General features: G+C 41.9%; 1 protein-coding gene across 3 annotated transcripts in view; it reads left to right on the top strand.

Annotated features, from left to right (window-relative positions):
* The window catches only part of LOC126234262 (uncharacterized), an 84746-nt gene extending 59183 nt beyond the window's left edge, over positions 1-25563 (top strand). Inside the window, exons 5-6 of one of the 3 annotated variants that reach the window (XM_049942956.1) lie at positions 12155-12266; positions 25221-25563. In XM_049942956.1, coding sequence (XP_049798913.1) covers positions 12155-12266; positions 25221-25439 — 331 coding nt within the window. In that variant the 3' untranslated portion in view covers positions 25440-25563. Of the gene's footprint in view, positions 1-2541; positions 2880-12154; positions 12267-25220 lie in introns of those variants that run through there. The other 2 variants (XM_049942957.1, XM_049942955.1) reach the window with 2 other exon arrangements.
* The last annotated feature ends 316 nt before the right edge of the window (positions 25564-25879 follow it).

The following is a 25879-nucleotide window of genomic DNA, read 5'->3' as shown; positions in this document are numbered from 1 at the left end:
GAATAGCGCGAGCTGGGTTTCACACGATCGTCTTTTTCGAAACCCATGCTGATTCCTACAAAGTAGATTTCTAGCCTCCAGAAAAGTCATTATACTCGAACATAATATGTGCTCCAAAATTCTACACCTGATTTCTTCATGAATAGCATATATCGGATAGTGACAAAGATATAGACGAATCACTATATTTATAAGCATGCTGCTTCCTTTTTTCGTGTAACTCTGGAGTACTTACGGCCTGATGCGATCGATAGTAATCAGCCACTTTGACCTCCAATAACTCATGTACTATTTAAGTTACAGTTACGGTTCTTGCAGTCACATAGAAGGGTAGCGACTCATTCCACACAGAGATCCGTTCAGGACTCGAGTGAATAAACTAAATGAACTAAAGGATGGTTGAAGGGATCACTGTAGCAAATATCTACTAATACCAATATTGCTCGCCCCTGTTTTGATCACAACCGAGGTAGATTCTTCCTACACGTTGGTCAGGGGACTGAAGATAGCATAGTAAAACGCTGAAACTGGTTGCCAAATAAAATAAAGTTGAAAATTGATGGCTGAAAAGTATTTAATTTGATATCCTCTATCGAACAGCCGAATCCCGCAACCACCTCTAAAAAGATGCACATACAGAGCCTAAATGAACTAATTCCTGAAAAGGATATCATGTATTTATAATTACTGTAACGCAAAATCACTACATAGAGTGAACCCTAACTGAGACTCGTATATGTTTCGGCTGCAGTTTGTTATCATTCAATTCATGAATAGACGCACGTGCTACTTAGGTTGTCTCGATTAGACGGAAAGAAAGTTTTTCGACATGTACTCGATCAGCATACTGTCATCAGATCAATTCTGTTTTTCGCGTGCTTGGGAAAGGTGAAATTTCAGAAAACGTCTACGTAGTGGTGAGAGGCCAGAAAGAGTTCCCATGTTGTCGCAGTTAACAGGATATTGAAATGACAACAAATTATACCTTATATGTTATAAGAAATGGAAACTAAAAGATGCAAGTTATTACACCAGGAATTCTCATCAAACGAGGTAGGTGGCAGGAATTCAAAGGGCAGAATCTAAAGTTCGTGAGGAAAACGTGTCGGCTAGTGGAGGAAAAACTGTACTTACTGACTGAGGCTAGAGCGCAATAAACAGAATCACAGATTTTAGTGAGAAGATCACTGCTACGAAAACGACAGCAAAGGTACGTATTGGTCTAGGCTTAACAATGACAACGAGAATAGCTCAATACAGAAAGCATAAATAAGACATCTGTGACAGAATTGTTGTCTTAAATCATGTGAGTTAAGAGGAAACATTACAGTAGCTTTAGTACTGGACTTCCTACAGTCTCAACACCTATCTTGGCTCGTGTGAGTTTAATTTTCAGTTTTCTCGTGGTGCGGAACATGATTATGTGTGAATATACGATGGTCTTCTTCAAAAATAAAAGCATAGTGGAGATTGTGCAGTTGCCGTGGTGGTCATGTCGTAGTTTCCAATGGCATTTATGTCATCTTTGAAATCATTTTCATGTTCTTTCATGTGCGCAGGAACGTTCCACCACGTGACAATGGTTTCCATTTCATGGGGCCGGACGTTCAACGACTGATTTGATCAGTACATTTTCAGTAACCTGATTGTACGAGCATACTGTTGGACCGTTGATGCCTGTATGGAACAACTGTCCAGCACCTCGTAATAAACTAAACCAGCTTCTTTGCGTTCAGTGGTATAAAATTACATTGAAAGACGTTCACGTTTATGATGATTCGCGACCATTTTGAGAAATATTGGCGTTAATTTCGTTTTTTCCAAATAATGAATTTGATATTTTATTTTTGTGGATGCTTACAGCATCAACGTGGTACTAAAATGGAAACATGGGCCAAGTAGGCCGTATTCTGTTTAGTACCCGTGCAATTGGCCGATTTCAGCCAAGTTATTTTTAAGCACATATTTCAAGCTTCACACTTCTTACCACATCCTAACAAATCGCTGGTGTACGTTGACACACACACACACACACACACACACACACACACACACACATATATATATATATATATATATATATATATATATATATATATATATATAGTGATTCTGTGGACACGTGACACAAACAATTACAATAGTGGGCATGATCACGCCCATTCGTCGCCATATTCACTGATGAGACATAATCACTGATATAATCATACACATTGTATTAATTTTATGCCCCCCAAACACACACCAACACAAACACGCAGAAGTACGTTGTGTACCTGCCTACATGCACCTGCGATGTATCTGATCTATAAATAAAGCATGAAGCTTAAGATATGTGCTTGAAAACGACCCATGATTGAAATTAGCCAATCCTACGGATAACAAGCAGAATACGGCCTACTTGGGCCATGTTTTCTTTTTCAAAATAATGAATTTAAGATGGAGCTAGTATACCCACAAATTATTTGTGTTTACTACTTTTTGTATTCTTAGTAGAGAAGAATACTGACAGTAATCAGAATTTGCTTTATTATTTTGCAGTTTCATCTGGAAGGTTTAATTGGTGATGGCCCCTTTGGAGACTTCCTGAACAAAGTCCTCGATGTCTCCGTTCCAGCCGGACTGAACAAGGCCAAGGAGACGCTCTTGGGAAATGTGATATGTCCTTTTAAAAATGTAGCCAACAGTTACTTAGCTATTCAGAGGAAAACTCTGACTGATTTGTTTTGTGCTATTGGTGTCACGACGCTTTGCCCATAAGTCTGACGTTTACAGTTTGTGCATTATCAAACAGAAATCTTCTCGGTTTTCTGTACGCGTCACTTAAAATGAAATGACTTCAAAACTGAGATGATGATGTTCAGGTATTTAGTTGTATGAGAACATGACAAATAAAAAAACTAAATTTAGACATTATTATTCACAGTACTTAGAAGTCACACATAAACGTGTGTTATTAATACACTCCTGGAAATTGAAATAAGAACACCGTGAATTCATTGTCCCAGGAAGGGGAAACTTTATTGACACATTCCTGGGGTCAGATACATCACATGATCACACTGACAGAACCACAGGCACATAGACACAGGCAACATAGCATGCACAATGTCGGCACTAGTACAGTGTATATCCACCTTTCGCAGCAATGCAGGCTGCTATTCTCCCATGGAGACGATCGTAGAGATGCTGGATGTAGTCCTGTGGAACGGCTTGCCATGCCATTTCCACCTGGCGCCTCAGTTGGACCAGCGTTCGTGCTGGACGTGCAGACCGCGTGAGACGACGCTTCATCCAGTCCCAAACATGCTCAATGGGGGACAGATCCGGAGATCTTGCTGGCCAGGGTAGTTGACTTACACCTTCTAGAGCACGTTGGGTGGCACGGGATACATGCGGACGTGCATTGTCCTGTTGGAACAGCAAGTTCCCTTGCCGGTCTAGGAATGGTAGAACGATGGGTTCGATGACGGTTTGGATGTACCGTGCACTATTCAGTGTCCCCTCGACGATCACCAGTGGTGTACGGCCAGTGTAGGAGATCGCTCCCCACACCATGATGCCGGGTGTTGGCCCTGTGTGCCTCGGTCGTATGCAGTCCTGATTGTGGCGCTCACCTGCACGGCGCCAAACACGCATACGACCATCATTGGCACCAAGGCAGAAGCGACTCTCATCACTGAAGACGACACGTCTCCATTCGTCCCTCCATTCACGCCTGTCGCGACACCACTGGAGGCGGGCTGCACGATGTTGGGGCGTGAGCGGAAGACGGCCTAACGGTGTGCGGGACCGTAGCCCAGCTTCATGGAGACGGTTGCGAATGGTCCTCGCCGATACCTCAGGAGCAACAGTGTCCCTAATTTGCTGGGAAGTGGCGGTGCGGTCCCCTACGGCACTGCGTAGGATCCTACGGTCTTGGCGTGCATCCGTGCGTCGCTGCGGTCCGGTGCCAGGTCGACGGGCACGTGCACCTTCCGCCGACCACTGGCGACAACATCGATGTACTGTGGAGACCTCACGCCCCACGTGTTGAGCAATTCGGCGCTACGTCCACCCGGCCTCCCGCATGCCCACTATACGCCCTCGCTCAAAGTCCGTCAACTGCACATACGGTTCACGTCCACGCTGTCGCGGCATGCTACCAGTGTTAAAGACTGCGATGGAGCTCCGTATGCCACGGCAAACTGGCTGACACTGACGGCGGCGGTGCACAAATGCTGCGCAGCTAGCGCCATTCGACGGCCAACACCGCGGTTCCTGGTGTGTCCGCTGTGCCGTGCGTGTGATCATTGCTTGTACAGCCCTCTCGCAGTGTCCGGCGCAAGTATGGTGGGTCTGACACACCGGTGTCAATGTGTTCTTTTTTCCATTTCCAGGAGTGTAGATCACTCTCTTTGTGTTTGCACTCCCCCTACAATCCGATGGATCATTTTACATATATGTCTCACCATTTGAGGGGGCCCATATTTCCACAATTTTATCACAGTCCTTCCGACTTTTCATCTCATTTCTTGCCTTTTTCATCATCTCTTTCACTCCTTCTCTAGCACAAGTTCTGTATGTACTGTTCCTTTTGTGTTCTTCTGTCACCTGGATCCTTTTTTATCCGGTAAATTCTTCAAAGTGCTTTTTCCACTGTCCAGTGGATCGACGCTGTGTTGTGTGTGCGCGATTGCTAGCCGTTTTCTCTTCAAATCAAATAGCTCTGAGCACTATGGGACTTAACAGCTATGGTAATCAGTCCCCTAGAACTTAGAACGACTTAAACGTAACTAACCTGAGGACATCACACAACACCCAGTCATCACGAGGCAGAGAAAATCCCTGACCCCGCCGGGAATCGAACCCGGGAACCCGGGCGCGGGAAGCAAGAACGCTACCGCACGACCACGAGCTGCGGACTTTTCATCTTCCTAATCATCCTCCACGCCTCCGCCGATCTTGTATACAAAAGTGATTGCTCTGTTTCCCCAGCTACTCTTTCTTATATCTCTTCATTACACTTTACTGTTAATTTCTTAGCCCTTTTTTATATAACACAGATGCCAACCACACATGATGTAGTTTTTCGTTTCCTCAACCACCTCCAACAACAGCTCTGTGTTCATTCACTCTCTTCTTTCCCTTTCTCCCTTCCCAAAGTCTCCTCCACTGCTTACTTAAGCGACTGTTTCAGAAAACCGTATAGTTCATCGGCACTCTAGTCGTCTTCCAAAGCAGTCTGGTTTCAATAAGTAGGATTGAAAGTGAAAAGGAGTTAGCTGTTTTCATTGTAGTATCTAATCGTATGACATAAATACATCTAAATTCTGAAGAAGCTAGGTTCAAATTTTTTCCAGCTGTTGGCCCCATTGGTGGTCTGGCTCCTCCAATGAATGTAGAAAGTATTTCTCTTCCTCTCCCCATCGGAGCTAGTGACCAGTCTATGACACTGATGATAACGAACTACATCAGGAAATGAGGAACCGACATAATAAAGACGGGAAGGAAAGAATGAAAAAAATAGCGTTTAACGTTCCGTCGACAGCTATAACGCTACTGCTATAACGCTGCTACCTGTTTCCTAAAACACAACTTCTAGTCACTGGAAAGCCAATTACAACGCTACCGCGGAATTTATAATGCCAAATATGACCTTAAAATGCAGTAAGCGTTACCCTCTGGGAGGAATTTTGCTGTATGACCGTGCTTTTACCTAGCGGATGGAGGGAATCGAACATGAATTTCTTAAGGTTGGCAATTAGTAGAAGCAGAAATATTATAATTTAGAAAATAATGAAAATAGTGAAAATTTACGTAAATGAAAGAAAAAAACGGTCGCCAGCCTGATTAGGCATAATAATGTGCAAACATTATTCTCAGTGGATTTGTATTTACTCTCGCAAAAGGAACTTACATAACTTCTTTCTTAGTAAAGTGCAGTGAACACCTACAATAACCATACGAACTGCACAGTGGGTACTAGTAGTTGTCAACAGCATAGGTTAGCAATCACAGAAAGGTAAGAGATACTTTACCCCTGTTAACTACAATCATCACCTCAACCTTTAACTAAATCAGCACAAAAAAATGTTTCCAAGGACAACACGAGACTAAGTGGCACCTGACAAAAGTTCATGTTTGACTAACAGACATATACACATCACAAATGCAATAATATAACACTGAAATAACGCATTTCATATTCATTCCACAGGTAAGGTTTCAGATTCGTGAGCAAAAACCGAGATTCAAATTAACTTTCTCCTGTCTTTAAACATTAAAGTGGGGGCCGTTAAACTGTTCCTTCCTCTTAAAATAGGACCAAAATTAAGTGCCTTTCAACACCACTTGTAAAACAAATGACTTTAACTAACCACATTTATACTCCTCAGTACTAAAAATTTGGCACTTTCAAAACAAAAACAATTCATAACAAATTAACGATTTTCATCAGTTAAATATTATGTGCCTGTTTTACTACTTGTGAAGCAAGTAGTTTTAACTAACAACATTTCTGCTAATTAGCACTGAAAATTAGGCACATTTAAATTTTAAAAAAATTATTAGTTCCTAGAACGAGGAGACGAGGTAGTGGCGGAATTAACGCTGTGAGGACGGGACGTGGGTCGTGCTTGGGTAGCTCAGTCAGCCGGCACGGTAGCTCAGCGTGTTCGGTCAGAGGGTTAGCTGGCCTCTGTAATAAAAATAAAAAAAAAAACTGAGCTAATCGAGCAACAACGAACTTAAACTGGTGTCTTACGACGCCCGCCACGAGCAGCTGCAACGAACGAAAACGAACAAAATGAGATAAAAGAAAAAAAATCGGTAGAGCACTTGCCCGCGAAAGGCAAAGGTCCGGAGTTCGAGTCTCGGCCCGGCACACAGTTTTAATGTGCCAGGAAGTTTCAAATTATTAGTTCTTCACAAACAGAATACTCGGTCTTCAGCACTTTTAGGATAGGACCCTGCTTGGTACCATTAAAAGGACAACTTCAAAGGTCAAACACAAATTTTGCAACGCTTGAATTATTATTGCAGAGTCACACACAAGCACACTGGTTCATACTGGTATACATATCTGTTTTTCAAAGTAGTTGAAGCAGTGGCGCAATAGTGGTGGCAAGCACGTGGCGGCTATGTGGTCTCTTCTGTGGCGGTTTAATGCTCTATTTCATTTCTTCTTGGCGGCGAGTTAATCATTTTTAGAGCAATTCCAAATACGAGAGCACAATTTTACATCCGGAACCACATCTGAGGCCATTCCATCATAGATCTGGTTACAGAACGCATCACTTAGCACCTGCGGTGTTGACTAGGCGACTGCTGGCCACTGACTGCCTAACGTGCTCTCTCTCTCTCTCTTGCCGCCCAGACAGACCGCCACTTCCACCTCTTCTTGCGCGCCAAGCCCCTTCCTTACAAGGGAACCTCCCCATCGCACCCCCCTCAGATTTAGTTATAAGTTGGCACAGTGGATAGGCCTTGAAAAACTGAACACAGATCAATCCAGAAAACAGGAAGAAGTTGTGTGGAACTATGAAAAAATAAGCAAAATATACAAACCGAGTAGTCTATGTGCAAGATAAGCATCATCAAGGATAAATTGAGCTCAGGAGCGCCGTGGTCCCGTGTTTAGCGTGAGCAGCTGCGGAACAAGAGGTCCTAGGTTCAAGTCCCCCTTCGAGCAAAAAGATTAATTTTTTATTTTCAGAAAAACCGAGTTCAGGCACTCACACATAATCAACTTCGCTCTCCAAAATTCCAGGACATGTTCAGATTTGCTTGGACATAGGCAGGATTTGACGGTCTACACACGGAAAAATTTGAAACATGTTTTGACAGAGCACAGGGGAAAGTGAGCGACTGCGAAACTGTTGGATTCATTTGTTGCAGTTTATGTGACAAACTCTTATGTTTTCATCACTTTTTTGGGAGTAATTATCACATCCACAAGAAAACCTAAATCGGGCAACGTAGAAGAATGTTTTTACCCATTCACCAAGTGTACAAGTTAAAATGGTTCAAATGGCTCTGAGCACTATGGGACTTAACTTCTGAGGTTATCAGTCCCCTAGAACTTAGAACTACTTAAACCTAACTAACCTAAGGACATCACACACTTCCATGCCCGAGGCAGGATTCGAACCTGCGACCGTAGCAGTCGCGCGGTTCCGGACTGCGCGCCTAGAACCGCTAGACTACCGCGGCCGGCGTACAAGTTAGGTGGGTCGACAACATATTCCTGTCATGTAACGCACATGCCGTCACCAGTGTCGTATAGAATATATCAGACGTGTTTTCCTGTGGAGGAATCGGTTGACCTATGACCTTGCGATCAAATGTTTTCGGTTCCCATTGCAGAGGCACGTCCTTTCGTCTACTAATCGCACGGTTTTGCGGTGCGGTCGCAAAACACAGACACTAAACTTATTACAGTGAACAGAGACGTCAATGAACGAATGGACAGAACATAACTTTGCCAAAATAAAGAAAAACTTTTCGCTGGAGGCGAGACTTGAACCAAGGACCTCTCGCTCCGCAGCTGCTCACGCTAACCACGGGACCACGGCGCTCCTGAGCTAAGATTATCCTTGATGTTGCCTATCTTCGCATGGACTACTCAGTTTGTATATTTTGCTTATTTTTTCATAGTTCCACACAACTTCTTCCTGTTTTTTCGATTGATGTGTGTTCAGTTTTTCAAGGCCTATACACTGTGCCAACTTATAACTAAATCTGAGGGGGGTGCGATGGGGAGGTTCCCTTGTTAGTGGAAGGGGTTCCCTACGCCTTTTAAGTTACATCATATAAGTTCCCTAAGTATGAACCAATTATTTACATACAATTTTGTTTTAACAAACAGGCATATTTAATAAAGTTTCATTATTTAAGCACACTGTTAAGTTAAACAAATTACACATCATCAGGTTCCATTTCCCTCCAACAATTCAAAGATCTTAACTCGTACAGAATAAACACTTCATAATTACATACACTTAATTACACTGTACCAATTAATCACAATCGATAATGGTGTTACAATCGCGATCATTAGACATCGAGCACAAGCTGGTTTTACGGATGGCTGGGGAAGGAAATCGGCAGTGTCCTTTCTCAAAGTAACCATCCCGGCATTTTCCTGGAGCCGTTTAGTGGAATCGCCACTAGACGAGGATATGAAATGTCGTCCTTCAGGATACGAGTTCCAGTATGCTACCCACTCTACCAACTCGTTCAGTGGCAAGGTTAGGAAAAGGGTGCGATTGTGCCTTATAAAGGAATCATCCCTGTTTTCTTGTCAATTTAACACCTAACAACTAAATCTGGATATTCGAAAAAAAATTAACACCCCACTCTAACCCCCTTCGCCACCTTCCTCGGTGAGTCAACATGATACAGTAGTTGTTTGTAGAATATGATTTCAGTCTCTCCTAAATGATAACGAATGTGACAGTTAATTGACATTGCGTCTGACATAATAGTTCTATGTGGCACCTAACTAATACTTAATGTTGCAGCTGACTAAAAGATCTTCTACCTGGAACACAATCTGAATTCTTTAAAGAAACTTAATCTATTGCACTATTCATCAAACAGCTAACGGCATCAGGATACGCATTTCTACCTCCAGACGCAATTCAACATCAAAATTCAGCTGATAATTTCTGCACTACACAACTGTGCACAGCGGAATACACGCTCTTTACCTCCGAAAAAATTATCAGGTGGCGTACCAGCAACTGTTAATGATATGACTTTGAATTATAACTGAATTCTTCCACTACTCTGTAACCAAGCCAGATACCGGACAACGTTCCTGACTGCGTCAGACTCCCACCTATTTCTGATTTAATTGTTTCGTACATGACCACAAGTGAAATGTCATAACCTTTATGTAAAATATGAGGATCATTTACCACTTATTTGTAACCTTGCTAGCAAAAAATCTTTAGCTGGACTAGTAGGCTGAAAGCAATACACGAATAATGGCTAAGCCAAAACCGCATTCAGTCATCTGTATTACTGAAACATATGTTTCCAGATTTCCATTTCCAGTGAATTATACAGTAACCGCAAATTAGAATAAATTTCTCAATTATAGTAGAAAAATTAAATGTATATCCACAAATAAACGAGACCTAACGGAGTCTCCCCAAATTCAGATGCTACTTACTGTGACATACTCTTTCAGTAGAGATTATATTTCCAATGACGAATCAGCTTTACAGATATTTGTCAATTTGCGTAAAATTGAAAGCAGTCATACCCACATGTATAAGTTTGAAAATCGGATAATTAACTAGCTTTATGCTAACTCTGTTGTCTCTTTAGGGCATGATTATTCACACACGTTTTGCAGTTCGATAAATTACCTACTATGTTTAATTTGGATAATCAAAGTAGTTCCTGCTCGTAAATAATAAGTATCCCATACGTTTTGGTCTTCTGTAGTTTTCACAAGAAACAAGCAAACGGTTTCGCAATTCTAAATCACCTTTCACAGAAATGCAACTACCTACGATTACACTAACATGTCTCTCTGTTACACCCAACTCCACATGACTCACTAATAACACATATCTTCTCGCCAAGTATGAGGCTAAAGGACAGATACATTAAAATTATAAGCAAATAGCCTTAGTATTTTCATTACTAGTGGAGGAAGTTCAAAAAATGTTCAAATGTGTGTGAAATCTTATGGGAATTAACTGCTAAGGCCATCAGTCCCTAAGCTTACACACTACTTAACCTAAATTATCCTAAGGACAAACACACACATCCATGTCCGAGGGAGGACACGAACCTGCGCCGGGACCAGCCGCACAGTCAATGACTGCAGCGCCCTAGACCGCCTGGCTAATCCCGCGCGGCAGGAAAGGAAGTATTTATGGGCTCTGAGCACTATGGGACTCAACTGCTGAGGTCATTAGTCCCCTAGAACTTAGAACTAGTTAAACCTAACTAACCTAAGGACATCACAAACATCCATGCCCGAGGCAGGATTCGAACCTGCGACCGTAGCGGTCTTGCGGTTCCAGACTGCAGCGCCTTTAACCGCACGGCCACTTCGGCCGGCCAGGAAGTATTTAGTTGTAATTTACACCAGTTTTATGTAAATATTTCCAAATTTTGTGGAGAGATGAGTACAAATAACTTTATAAAATTAACATATTCTCAAGTTTTGCAGAATTCTTAAAATCATATCAAATGAAATCAATAGTTCACAGAGTATATCTCTATTTGCTTTGTTATTTTTTTATATAAAGTGATATATACCCACCTGTATCTAAGGGTTCTAATATGAATTACACTTGATTACATTACGTCGCATTACGCACGTGGGTAATAAACAGCTACCATTTCTCCCACAATTACTTAAGTAAAAATTATTCAGAGGTTGACTTAAAGGCTACGAGAGATCCTTACGCACTCCCAAAGAGAACCCTTTTTGCTGTCGATATTAAACTTCTCAAGGCCTTCTTACATATGAAGTACTGAGAAAAAGAACTTATTCGAGTGCTCACTAATGGCCATATCCTGTTAAGGATATCAGTGTATTTTACTTTATGGTACAAATATCACATAATATTTTAGCTGAAAGACTGTAATCATTTATACAGTGCACGAGAGTAGCGTGCCCTCATTAAGGCCACCTGAACTTACACAAAGAAACAAAGAAATAAACTGCTATTTTGACTTGATACATCTGTTCACAAAGAGTTACATATTCTGAAACTACTTTTAAAATAGCACGGAGTGTCAACATAAAGAGGAGCAAAAGAATGTGAAATTATAATATGTTTTCACTTAAAACTTCCGGGCTGACAGGCCGTGGTTGATGCATAAAACTTTCCCCTAACGATTCATCTCGGACTGCGGGAGACATCTTCAGAGGTAACGCGGCGAACATCTGAGTTTCAGAATGCTAATGATTCATTAAAATGTGTTGCTGTGTTCTTAACTCATTATCTACAGGCTACGCCAGTTAAATGGATAAGGGTCCGCCTAAATGAAATCTTTCAAATTGCTATGTTGCTGAAACAAGAGTGCAGCACTGTAAGCCGCACTGATGTACGACACACTGTTGATAAATGTTTGAAGAACACCACAGTTCGCCTGACTGACATCAACAAACAAGGATATAACAGGTTTTTGGTGGTTTTTTCAGATTTTCTCTTCTCGACACATCTGTATACCTGGAATTGGATGCTGGTGTCCACAATGACTCGACACTCTTTTTGGAGTGTGTTGCTCTTGACTACAATGTCGGCGGTGCTGAGGTAAGTGTCTTCCGAGGTGACAGCTGCGTAAAATCCTGGCGATGCAAGAGTCTTTCGTCAGCTTAATGTAGGCGGCAAGACAGGAGAAGTATAGGCAGAGGGATTCCAGCACTAGCTAATATGTCAGTGTCATGGATTATATACTCTGTTCTCTGCAAGAGCAGAAAGAGTGAGCGCTTAAATTACTGTTGATGGTGATCCGTCAGTTGCATGAAGACAGTAAGAAATCTTTTTCTTTTTTTGATAAATAAGCTGTTCGGTGGCGCCACATTTCAATATATCACCATTGACTTCAAATTCAATCAAAACACAAACACACCAACTCTCGGCACGCATTTTACGTCGATCAAATCGGGTGCCGCTCTGTAACGCCAGTTGAGTGTATTTTAAGCACAGGGGTTGGACAAAATACAGTTAGCTCCCTCATAAACACACATATTTCCTAAATACTTTTTACAGACATGCTCGTATATGTGGAACACCAGGTTTGCTTGTTATTTGCCACGGCTATTCCGAATTTTTTAAATACGTTAAGTTTGAAAAACTCATACGAATCAAATTATTTATGACAGTACAAGATAATGAGGAATTTGATAGTGAGAAATTTGATGAATATTAATTTGATTTCAACTGTAACACTGCGTAGACCTTGACCTCAATCAGGAGGTTCTGTCTCAGAATAAATTCGATAAAGTATAATCGGAACTCAGGTACTGTTAGAAGAATCACAAGACAAACAGAGAAACACTTCACTTAACAAATGTTCCAAAGTAATACAGCAAGCATCCAGTTAAAGCATTATTTTAACACTTGTGAGCACACTAAACCACAACGATGTGAAACGATATCTTTACGTAAATAAGAGGAAAATTATTTGAACTTTCATAAATAGGTAGTGTTTGTCTCATTAAAGACCAGGAGATTACGAAATAATTATCAAAAATGGAATTGGGTAGAACGCAAATCTCAGCCATAAGTGAAAGTACTACTGTATATAGCTTGTTTCTTGGTTGTGTTAACTCCGAAAAGTCCTACAAGCGAACGTATGAATAGAATTTAAATAACACTACTCACCTGGCTTAAACCAAAACAGCAGGTAGTAAAATCAAACTTACATTAGTCCTGAGTGCAAAATAATCAAACGTAACCAGCACATACAAGAGACGTAAAACCAACAGGGCTCTAACCCAGCAGACAGGAACTAGACAAACTGCCACATATAACCGTGTCATAAACAATTTTAACGATGTATGTTTGCCAAGCTGGAACCAGGAAACTCTAAATAATATCATAGTTAACACAAACCTAAAGCAATACAATACACATAGTTTAAAGAACTCTACAGTACAGCAGATAGCTGCGAATAACTGCACAAATGGTTCAAATGGCTCTGAGCACTATGGGACTTAACTTCTGAGATCATGAGTCCCCTACTCTTAGAACTTCTTAAACCTAACTAACCTAACGACATCACACACATCCATGCCCCAGGCAGGATTCGAAACTGTGGTGTCACAGCCAGACACCACACGTGCTAGGTGGTAGCTTAAATCGGCCGCGGTCCTGTAGTACATGTCGGACCCTCGTGTCGCCACTGTGTGATCGCAAACCTAGCGCCACCACAAGGCAGGTCTCGAGAGACTGACTCGAACTCATCCCAGTTGTACGGACGACAGAGCTAGCGACTAGACGTACGAAGCCTTTCTCTCTCATTAGCCGAGAGACAGAATAGCCTTCAGCTAAGTTAATGGCTACGAACTAGCAAGGCGCCATTAGCCTTACAGTGATTGTAATTAGAGTCTCACTTGTGTTCACCATAGAGATGTACAAGAAGACATTAAAGATAAGTATATGAGAAGCTCCGTTCTTTTCTTCATAGCATTAATTACGTATCCTGTTCCAGTACTTCACGCCCGTCTGCGTTAGTCTCGCGTGCCCTTTAAGCCACCTCTATTTACAAGGTGTTGGCCCAGCTGCCGACACATCAGAAACTGCGACCGTAGCGGTCGCGCGGTTACAGACTGTAGCGCCTAGAACCGCTCAGCAACCCCGGCCGGCGAATATCTGCTCACATTAAGGTTTTCACCAAATAAGTCCAATAAACATCGATGACTATGGCTCACAAATACCACTCATGTCCTTCAATTCTGTAGATTTTTTTTTCCTTTATTGATTTTCAATTCCCCCATAAGGGGGCGGGCTGGCAGCAGCTTAGTACGCTGCTCTACAGCCTACAGACTTTTATTTTAAAGAACAGAAGAAGAAAAGAAACAAGAAAAACAGGCGATAAAAAGGTGACGTCAAGTGAAAATTGGCGGAAAAATGTGGAAAGTTAAAACAGAAAGCAAAAGGCGTTGGCAACGTTAATAAAAGACACAGGAATCAGACAAGTAACATAGTACACACACAATTAAAAAACACGGCGACAGTCTGGTTTCTGTTCGCAAGAGATAAAAGGCACACCCAGCGACAGTATGATGGCCGTTCGCAGCACTTCCCAAAAAACACAACACGGAACACTCACTGTAAAAGACGCACTGTAGAACACTCACTGTAGAACACTGCACGAAAGTGGCGGCACAAAGATGACACTCCCGAGCCAAAGGCAGATGGGGGGGGGGGGGGGGGGAGGACCTGGAGGAGGGGGAAGAACAAGGAGGGAGGAAGGAAAAAAACGAAAAAGGGGGGGGGGACCAAGGAGAGAGAGGACTAGTAAAGGGGTGAAGGGCATATGCGAGAGGGAATGAGAGGAGGCAGAGGAGGGAAATGTAGAAGGACTTGGGGGAGAGAAGGGGGCAGAGAGAGGGGAGGTGGGGAAGAAAGAGGATGGATGGGGGGAGAGGGAGCCCGGGAAAAGGACAGAGGAAAGGAGGGGGAGTGAGGATCAGATTTGATAGGAGGGATAAATGGAGGGAGAGAGGGCATCATCCGGGAGGGGACGTTGATGGAAGCCACCTTGGGAAAGGAGATGTAGGGTGTAGAGATGGAGGGTAGGGGGGACACAACGGTGAAGTCGTGGCAGGGGAATTCTGTAGACACAAACAGCAGACAAAGTTCCAAGGTTGTCCTCTAGCAAATCCGAGCGACGTTCTTCTTGGACATGTAAGTTGATAGAATAGAGAATTCAACTTCGGCAAATCCTCATAGCATCCACATGTCATATGAATGACAGCACTTGTCCTTGGATGACCATTCGGGCAAATGATTTAATCATGACCTTATGAAATTTTTTATTAACAACCAAACCCAATTCAAAAGTAATAGCAGTGTGCATAACTACAATACTAGGAGAAAGGATGATCTTCACTATTCAAGATTAAATCTAACTTTGGTACAGTAATGCGTGAATTATACTGCCACTAAAGTCTTTGGTCACTTACCAAATAGTATCAAAAGTCTGACAGATAACCAACAAGTATTTAAGAAGAAATTAAAAGAATTTCTGAATGACAACTCCTTTTACTCCATAGAGGAATTTTTAGATATAAATTAAGAAAAAAATATATAAAAAAATAAAAAATAAAAAAATAAAATAAAAAATAAAAAACACAAAAAATAAAAAGTTGTTATATTAACTTAAGTATGTTGTTAAATTAACTTAATTATGTCATGTATTGGAAAATTTGACTAGTTCCACATCATTACGAAATATCGTATTCATGATCCATGGAACTAGTATTAATCTAATCTAATCTGATCATGAGCTCGTGGATAACGCATTTGACTTGGCTCGGTGGAGAACTCACATGCCCCCTGGTGGGACAGAAAGGAAACAGTTGCTTAGCTAGATACGAGGCCCACGAGCGAGACAGGCCGTGGCGTGTACGTCACGAAGATAGTCCTGAGCTCGTTCGCTCGCTCAGCTCAGCAGACAAAATGCGTTTCTAAACCTGTTAACTCGCAGCTGGGAGTGTAAGGACTAACAAGAATTGCATCTTCCACTAGAATCTGCTATTATGAAGTCTTACTCATTAAAAGTACTACAGCAAAATTTAATTTAAGATCAATAGTCGATATAAATTGTATAACGGCTTGTTTATAGCATTTAGTCTCTTCTGCTTAACAGTACTCATTACATGCTGGAAGTGGTGCATTATGCAACTGATAGTCATTTTAGTGTGATTTTATTTTGTTGTATGCCAGTTCATCGGTAACAAATTATAAGTAGGCCCATGGACTTCTCTTCATTATAGGACTAATAACAGTAAGATTCCGTAACAGTGGATTCCAGCAGAAGACTCAGTATTCGTTTGCACGGACACGCCTAGTTACGAGTTAACAGGTGTAGAAACTTAGTTTGTCTGCTGATTTGAGCGAGCGAGCGAGCGCAGGGCTACCTTCGAGACGTACGCGCCACGGCCTGTCTTTCTCGTAGGCCTCGGCTAGATAGCAGTCAGAATATACCACGCTTCCAAGCTCGGCATGGGTCAGGAACAGTACTCTTCCTCATACAGCTCTTATCAAACTGCAGAGTCCCTGGTGTGCAGATTCTGAGGCTAGTTCCCAGAAGAACATAATTGTGCACCGCGCTGCATTAGCCGAGCGGTCTAGGGCGCTGCAGTCATGGACAGTGCGGCTGGTTCCGGCGGAGGTTCGAGTCCTCCCTCGGGCATGGGTGTGTGTGTTTGTCCTTAGGATAATTTAGGTTAAGTAGTGTGTAAGCTTAGGGACTGATGACCTTAGCAGTTAAGTCCCATAAGATTTCACACACATTTGAACACAAATGTGGCGGCAGTGTAACTGCCCGTCATCGATCCCCAAATTCCTATAAGGGGGCTCCCAGCCTTTTGCTGCACAGCGAAATCACAACAGTAGTTTACCATTTCCTGTCAATGGAGAAGACCCGTGATGGCTTGCTGATTATGCATTCAGTATTATACGTGCAAACCTCTTTAGTACTTTCTCAAGAACACGGTCATGCTTTAAAAATGTGTGTGTATTTAAATTTAATCTTATTAGCTATGAGCTATGCGCATGCCAGTTTCTTGTCGGGCGCATAGAATATCGATAGCTGCGGCCCTGCACTTGCGGGCTTTCAAATAACTACGCACCCTCAGACTCAGTGTTGAAATATTGAAAGTTTTGGCTAGTTTCGATGCCTAGGGGCTGGGATACGTAGTGCGACGGATTTTTACGTGCGTGCGTGCGATGCACCAATTGCGACGGATTATACGTTGCTGCTGTAATGCAATTTCTTTTATAATTTTTGTTCGCCTACCTCTTTACAGCGGTAGATCTTCGCACGTAAACTCCTGACTGCAGCTACTTACGAGAACACAGAAAAGCAGTGTTGAGGAAACTGCAACCTCATAGCTACACGCCGAAGGCCGCTATAATTAAAATTTGCTGAAAATTTTCTATGTACTTTAAAGAAATGATTCGGAAAGGGGATGTCACTCGTACTTTAAACATGAAGTTCAAATTTAACCCTCAATAGATCTTTATTGCCATTAAGCAAGATCATCACCCCACATTTACGAAAATTACTAAAGTTTCTGCTCACAGTTATCACCATACCTAAAACAGCCAGAACTTTTACCTTCCCAAATTCCGAAACCAATTACTTGTAACACAGTCAATGATCGGCCAATTACTTCTGCACACGATATTCAGTGGTTGTCTTTAGTAAAAGTTTATGCTCGCCATAAAATACTCAGTAAGAATATACTCAGTACCGCCATGCTATATAATTCAAACTTCACTCGCGATTTTCGTCGGAACGAATTATCACAACACACTAAAGTTTTCATAAACAGTTTCTGGTCACTACCAGATACCATTAACACTGGACCATAACGCGGAAGTCCTCCCAAGACTTCATCTTACACATAATGCGAAAAGTCACATCCAGCATAACCGCCTCCAATCAAAGCTAGCTCGCGACTCTCCTCTCACTCTCCCACACTCAAAACTATATGTCTCCTCGCTAGGCGGCCAACCGTCTCGCTTCTCATTGGCTGTCAGCACTTACGACCAATGAGAACTCACTTCTAAGGCGCGGCTCGTGCCAAAATCTAGCAAGCACCAACCACTTCTCTAGGCTCATTGACGTCATCAAATTAAGTAACACAAAACTCTCTAATTAAATAAACAAAACAAAATGAACTACAAGCTTTATATCTGGAAATTTATTATGTAGTCGCGAATGTTCTGGCTGTCTTATACATAAGCATACATACTTGGACATCCGACATTCACTAGTAGGGGAACCACTAGTGGATTCGTTCCCACGTTACAGAGTTGGAACACTTGCCAGTTCCTATAGAGAATTACATGAATGATTTTTAATAATGCCGAACGTCCCACAAACTCTCACGCATGCATTCTCATTCACACGCACCCTAGCACACAATACACATATTTACTTAGAATTCTTGAAATTATTATTATAGAAAAGTTACAGAGGTTTTCTGAAACTAAAAACTTTCCAAATTTATATATGAACACTGAAAGTGTTATCAGATCATCGTACATAGTCACTGAAGGTGAACTATTACATCACTGTATTTATTTAAATTCTTGACTGTCGGAAAATTACGTTTTTTTTTGGGAATTTCACTAACTTCCAAAATACAACTACTTTTTATCTCAGACTTTGACATATTGTTTGTTTTCACAACAGAAGGTTGTAAATCAAATATGACGATCCTCAGGTTATTCCTTTATTAGTTATTAATATTTTTACTTTCGTATAATGTACGTGGCCTGCCAGCGCTACTCCACTGCTTTCACACGCGCAGCTGCAACAGATGGTCGTGACGTCAGTCTGCAGGACACAACTCGTCCGTTACTGACCGTATAATACTCTACCGGCTTACATTGCAGCCCATATACATTCTGAAGTAAAGCTTTTAATAGACAAATGGGCGATCGCGCACTAGTTGCGACGCCACAGTAGTTGCTGCATTACAGGCCAAATACTGCTGAGTCTACAGTACAGGGTTATTACAAATGATTGAAGCGATTTCACAGCTCTACAATAACTTTATTATTTGAGATATTTTCACAATGCTTTGCACACACATACAAAAACTCAAAGTTTTTTTAGGCATTCACAAATGCTCGATATGTGCCCCTTTAGTGATTCGGCAGACATCAAGCCGATAATCAAGTTCCTCCCACACTCGGCGCAGCATGTCCCCATCAATGAGTTCGAAAGCATCGTTGATACGAGCTCGCAGTTCTGGCACGTTTCTTGATAGAGGAGGTTTAAACACTGAATCTTTCACATAACCCCACAGAAAGAAATCGCATGGGGTTAAGTCAGGAGAGCGTGGAGGCCATGACATGAATTGCTGATCATGATCTCCAACACGACCGATCCATCGGTTTTCCAATCTCCTGTTTAAGAAATGCCGAACATCATGATGGAAGTGCGGTGGAGCACCATCCTGTTGAAAGATGAAGTCGGCGCTGTCGGTCTCCAGTTGTGGCATGAGCCAATTTTCCAGCATGTCCAGATACACGTGTCCTGTAACGTTTTTTCGCAGAAGAAAAAGGGACTGTAAACTTTAAACCGTGAGATTGCACAAAACATGTTAACTTTTGGTGAATTGCGAATTTGCTGCACGAATGCGTGAGAATTCTCTACCGCCCAGATTCGCACATTGTGTCTGTTCACTTCACCATTAAGAAAAAATGTTGCTTCATTACTGAAAACAAGTGTCGCACTGAACGCATCCTCTTCCATGAGCTGTTGCAACCGCGCCGAAAATTCAAAGCGTTTGACTTTGTCTTCGGGTGTCAGGGCTTGTAGCAATTGTAAACGGTAAGGCTTCTGCTTTAGCCTGTTCCGTAAGATTTTCCAAACCGTCAGCTGTGGTACGTTTAGCTCCCTGCTTGCTTTATTCGTCGACTTCCGCGGGCTACGCATGAAACTTGCCCGCACGCGTTCAACCGTTTCTTCGCTCACTGCAGGCCGACCCGTTGATTTCCCCTTACAGAGGCATCCAGAAGCTTTAAACTGCGCATACCATCGCCGAATGGAGTTAGCAGTTGGTGGATCTTTGTTGAACTTCGTCCTGAAGTGTCATTGCACTGTTATGACTGACTGATGTGAGTGCATTTCAAGCACGACATACGCTTTCTCGGCTCCTGTCGCCATTTTGTCTCACTGCGCTCTCGAGCGCTCTGGCGGCAGAAACCTGAGGTGCGGCTTCAGCCGAACAAAACTTTATGAGTTTTTCTACGTATCTGTAGTGTGTCGTGACCATATGTCAATGAATGGAGCTACAGTGAATTTATGAAATCGCTTCAATCATTTGTAATAGCCCTGTATATGATAAGCCTACACCCATGAATCGAATGGTCGAAGGTTTCTGTCACTCGGCAATAGCGAAGTATGAAAGTAACATACAATTTTCTAAGTGAAAGATTGCAATTAAATAAAATCTGCAGGTACTATCTTAACGACTCGAGATGATGAGTACGATAGTATAAGTACTTTTGAGAATGCGGTATATTTCTGCAAAACACTTATTGGTGTCCATGGTCCAGCAATTAAATAAAATGTAAGTCGAATAACAGGGAAACCATAGATTCCTACTGCACATAATTAATTATGAACAACAACATAGCTCGCGAGATATTCACTTCTAAACGCACACTACGTCTTCACTGCAGAAGCTACGGAAATCACACAAGAGCACAGGTCGACACTCCGAAATATTTCTATCTCTCGCGATCACGCGCAAACTGCTCCACTGTCAAAGTCTTCCCAGCGACTGTGCGTCCGTCGCGCCGTCCAGCACTTTCCGTGTCCTGTCCCGTACTCTCCAGCACTGCCCTGTCCTCTCTCGAAACGATGCTCTTCTCCCTCTTCCATCCAGTCTCCCCATTCACGAGCGCTGTGATTGGCTAGGGCACTCGCGCCATGTCTTCAAGCTAACGCTCCCACTAACATATTTAAACACATACGAAATACTGGATCTACATTTAAATACTTGAAATTAAATAAATATCCGTACACGCTCTAACACACATTATTAAATATGTAAACAATTAAATAAACATATATCAAAAGAAAAGAAGCAAAAGGTCGGTCAGGAACCTAATGCCTCTGTGCTTTCTAAAACACAGTAAATATTTAACCAATTGACATCTAAATCTACATCCATACTCCGCAAGCCACCTGACGGTGTGTGGCGGAGGGTACCTTGAGTACCTCTATCGGTTCTCCCTTCTATTCGAGTCTCTTATTGTTCGTGGAAAGAAGGATTGTCGGTATGCCTCTGTGTGGGCTCTAATCTCTCTCATTTTATCCTCATGGTCTAAAAACGGTTCAAATGGCTCTGAGCACTATGGGACTCAACATCTTAGGTCATCAGTCCCCTAGAACTACTTAAACCTAACTAACCTAAGGACATCACACACACCCATGCCCGAGGCAGGATTCGAACCTGCGACCGTAGCAGTCCCGCGGTTCCGGACTGCAGCGCCAGAACCGCTTATCCTCATGGTCTCTTCGCGAGACATACGTAGGAGGGAGCAATATACTGCTTGACTCTTCGGTGAAGGTATGTTCTCGAAACTTTGACAAAAGCCCGTACCGAGCTACTGAGCGTCTCTCCTGCAGAGTCTTCCACTGGAGTTTATCTATCATCTCCGTAACGCTTTCGCGATTACTAAATGATCCTGTAACGAAGCGCGCTGCTCTCCGTTGGATCTTCTCTATCTCTTCTATCAACCCTATCTGGTACGGATCCCACACCGCTGAGTAGTATTCAAGCAGTGGGCGAACAAGCGTACTGTCACCTGCTTCCTTTGTTTTCGGATTGCATTTCCTTAGGATTCTTCCAATGAATCTCAGTCTGGCATCTGCTTTACCGACGGTCAACTTTATATGATCATTCCATTTTAAATCACTCCTAATGCCTACTCCCAGATAATTTATGGAATTAACTGCTTCCAGTTGCTGACCTGCTATATTGTAGCGAAATGATAAAGGATCCTCCTTTCTATGTATTCGCAGCACATTACACTTGTCTACATTGAGATTCAATTGCCATTCCCTGCACCATGCGTCAATTCGTTGCAGATCCTCCTGCATTTCAGTACAATTTTCCATTATTACAACCTCTCGATATACCACAACATCATCCGCAAAAAGCCTCAGTGAACTTCCGATGTCATCCACAAGGTCATTTATGTATATTGTGAATAGCAACGGTCCTACGACACTCCCCTGCGGCACACCTGAAATCACTCTTACTTCGGAAGACTTCTCTCCATTGAGAATGACATGCTGCGTTCTGTTATCTAGGAACTCTTCAATCCAATCACACAATTGGTCTGATATGCTCTTACTTTGTTCATTAAACGACTGTGGGGAACTGTATCGAACGCCTTGCGGAAATCAAGAAACACGGAATCTACCTGGGAACCCGTGTCTATGGCCCTCTGAGTCTCGTGGACGAATAGCGCGAGCTGGGTTTCACACGATCGTCTTTTTCGAAACCCATGCTGATTCCTACAGAGTAGATTTCTAGTCTCCAGAAAAGTCATTATACTCGAACATAATATGTGCTCCAAAATTCTACACCTGATTTCTTCATGAATAGCATATATCGGATAGTGGCAAAGATATAGACGAATCACTATATTTATAAGCATGCTGCTTCCTTTTTTCGTGTAACTCTGGAGTACTTACGGCCTGATGCGATCGATAGTAATCAGCCACTTTGACCTCCAATAACTCATGTACTATTTAAGTTACAGTTACGGTTCTTGCAGTCACATAGAAGGGTAGCGACTCATTCCACACAGAGATCCGTTCGGGACTCGAGTGAATAAACTAAATGAACTAAAGGATGGTTGAAGGGATCACTGTAGCAAATATCTACTAATACCAATATTGCTCGCCCCTGTTTTGATCACAACCGAGGTAGATTCTTCCTACACGTTGGTCAGGGGACTGAAGATAGCATAGTAAAACGCTGAAACTGGTTGCCACATAAAATAAAGTTGAAAATTGATGGCTGAAAAGTATTTAATTTGATATCCTCTATCGAACAGCCGAATCCCGCAACCACCTCTAAAAAGATGCACATACAGAGCCTAAATGAACTAATTCCTGAAAAGGATATCATGTATTTATAATTACTGTAACGCAAAATCACTACATAGAGTGAACCCTAACTGAGACTCGTATATGTTTCGGCTGCAGTTTGTTATCATTCAATTCATGAATAGACGCACGTGCTACTTAGGTTGTCTGGATTAGACGGAAAGAAAGTTTTTCGACATGTACTCGATCAGCATACTGTCATCAGATCAATTCTGTTTTTCGCGTGCTTGGGAAAGGTGAAATTTCAGAAAACGTCTACGTAGTGGTGAGAGGCCAGAAAGAGTTCCCATGTTGTCGCAGTTAACAGGATATTGAAATGACAACAAATTATACCTTATATGTTATAAGAAATGGAAACTAAATGATGCAAGTTATTACACCAGGAATTCTCATCAAACGAGGTAGGTGGCAGGAATTCAAAGGGCAGAATCTAAAGTTCGTGAGGAAAACGTGTCGGCTAGTGGAGGAAAAACTGTACTTACTGACTGAGGCTAGAGCGCAATAAACAGAATCACAGATTTTAGTGAGAAGATCACTGCTACGAAAACGACAGCAAAGGTACGTATTGGTCTAGGCTTAACAATGACAACGAGAATAGCTCAATACAGAAAGCATAAATAAGACATCTGTGACAGAATTGTTGTCTTAAATCATGTGAGTTAAGAGGAAACATTACAGTAGCTTTAGTACTGGACTTCCTACAGTCTCAACACCTATCTTGGCTCGTGTGAGTTTAATTTTCAGTTTTCTCGTGGTGCGGAACATGATTATGTGTGAATATACGATGGTCTTCTTCAAAAATAAAAGCATAGTGGAGATTGTGCTGTTGCCGTGGTGGTCATGTCGTAGTTTCCAATGGCATTTATGTCATCTTTGAAATCATTTTCATGTTCTTTCATGTGCGCAGGAACGTTCCACCACGTGACAATGGTTTCCATTTCATGGGGCCGGACGTTCAACGACTGATTTGATCAGTACATTTTCAGTAACCTGATTGTACGAGCATACTGTTGGACCGTTGATGCCTGTATGGAACAACTGTCCAGCACCTCGTAATAAACTAAACCAGCTTCTTTGCGTTCAGTGGTATAAAATTACATTGAAAGACGTTCACGTTTATGATGATTCGCGACCATTTTGAGAAATATTGGCGTTAATTTCGTTTTTTCCAAATAATGAATTTGATATTTTATTTTTGTGGATGCTTACAGCATCAACGTGGTACTAAAATGGAAACATGGGCCAAGTAGGCCGTATTCTGTTTAGTACCCGTGCAATTGGCCGATTTCAGCCAAGTTATTTTTAAGCACATATTTCAAGCTTCACACTTCTTACCACATCCTAACAAATCGCTGGTGTACGTTGACACGCACACACACACACACACACACACACACATATATATATATATATATATATATATATATATATATATATATATATATATATATATAGTGATTCTGTGGACACGTGACACAAACAATTACAATAGTGGGCATGATTACGTCCATTCGTCGCCATATTCACTGATGAGACGTAATCACTGATATAATCATACACATTGTATTAATTTTATGCCCCCCAAACACACACCAACACAAACACGCAGAAGTACGTTGTGTACCTGCCTACATGCACCTGCGATGTATCTGATCTATAAATAAAGCATGAAGCTTAAGATATGTGCTTGAAAACGACCCATGATTGAAATTAGCCAATCCTACGGATAACAAGCAGAATACGGCCTACTTGGGCCATGTTTTCTTTTTCAAAATAATGAATTTAAGATGGAGCTAGTATACCCACAAATTATTTGTGTTTACTACTTTTTGTATTCTTAGTAGAGAAGAATACTGACAGTAATCAGAATTTGCTTTATTATTTTGCAGTTTCATCTGGAAGGTTTAATTGGTGATGGCCCCTTTGGAGACTTCCTGAACAAAGTCCTCGATGTCTCCGTTCCAGCCGGACTGAACAAGGCCAAGGAGACGCTCGTGGGAAATGTGATATGTCCTTTTAAAAATGTAGCCAACAGTTACTTAGCTATTCAGAGGAAAACTCTGACTGATTTGTTTTGTGCTATTGGTGTCACGACGCTTTGCCCATAAGTCTGACGTTTACAGTTTGTGCATTATCAAACAGAAATCTTCTCGGTTTTCTGTACGCGTCACTTAAAATGAAATGACTTCAAAACTGAGATGATGATGTTCAGGTATTTAGTTGTATGAGAACATGACAAATAAAAAAACTAAATTTAGACATTATTATTCACAGTACTTAGAAGTCACACATAAACGTGTGTTATTAATACACTCCTGGAAATTGAAATAAGAACACCGTGAATTCATTGTCCCAGGAAGGGGAAACTTTATTGACACATTCCTGGGGTCAGATACATCACATGATCACACTGACAGAACCACAGGCACATAGACACAGGCAACAGAGCATGCACAATGTCGGCACTAGTACAGTGTATATCCACCTTTCGCAGCAATGCAGGCTGCTATTCTCCCATGGAGACGATCGTAGAGGTGCTGGATGTAGT

The sequence above is a fragment of the Schistocerca nitens genome, chromosome 2 (genome assembly GCF_023898315.1).
Source record: "Schistocerca nitens isolate TAMUIC-IGC-003100 chromosome 2, iqSchNite1.1, whole genome shotgun sequence".
NCBI classification, from domain to species: domain Eukaryota; kingdom Metazoa; phylum Arthropoda; class Insecta; order Orthoptera; family Acrididae; genus Schistocerca; species Schistocerca nitens.
This window is presented reverse-complemented; position numbering and strand designations above follow the sequence as displayed.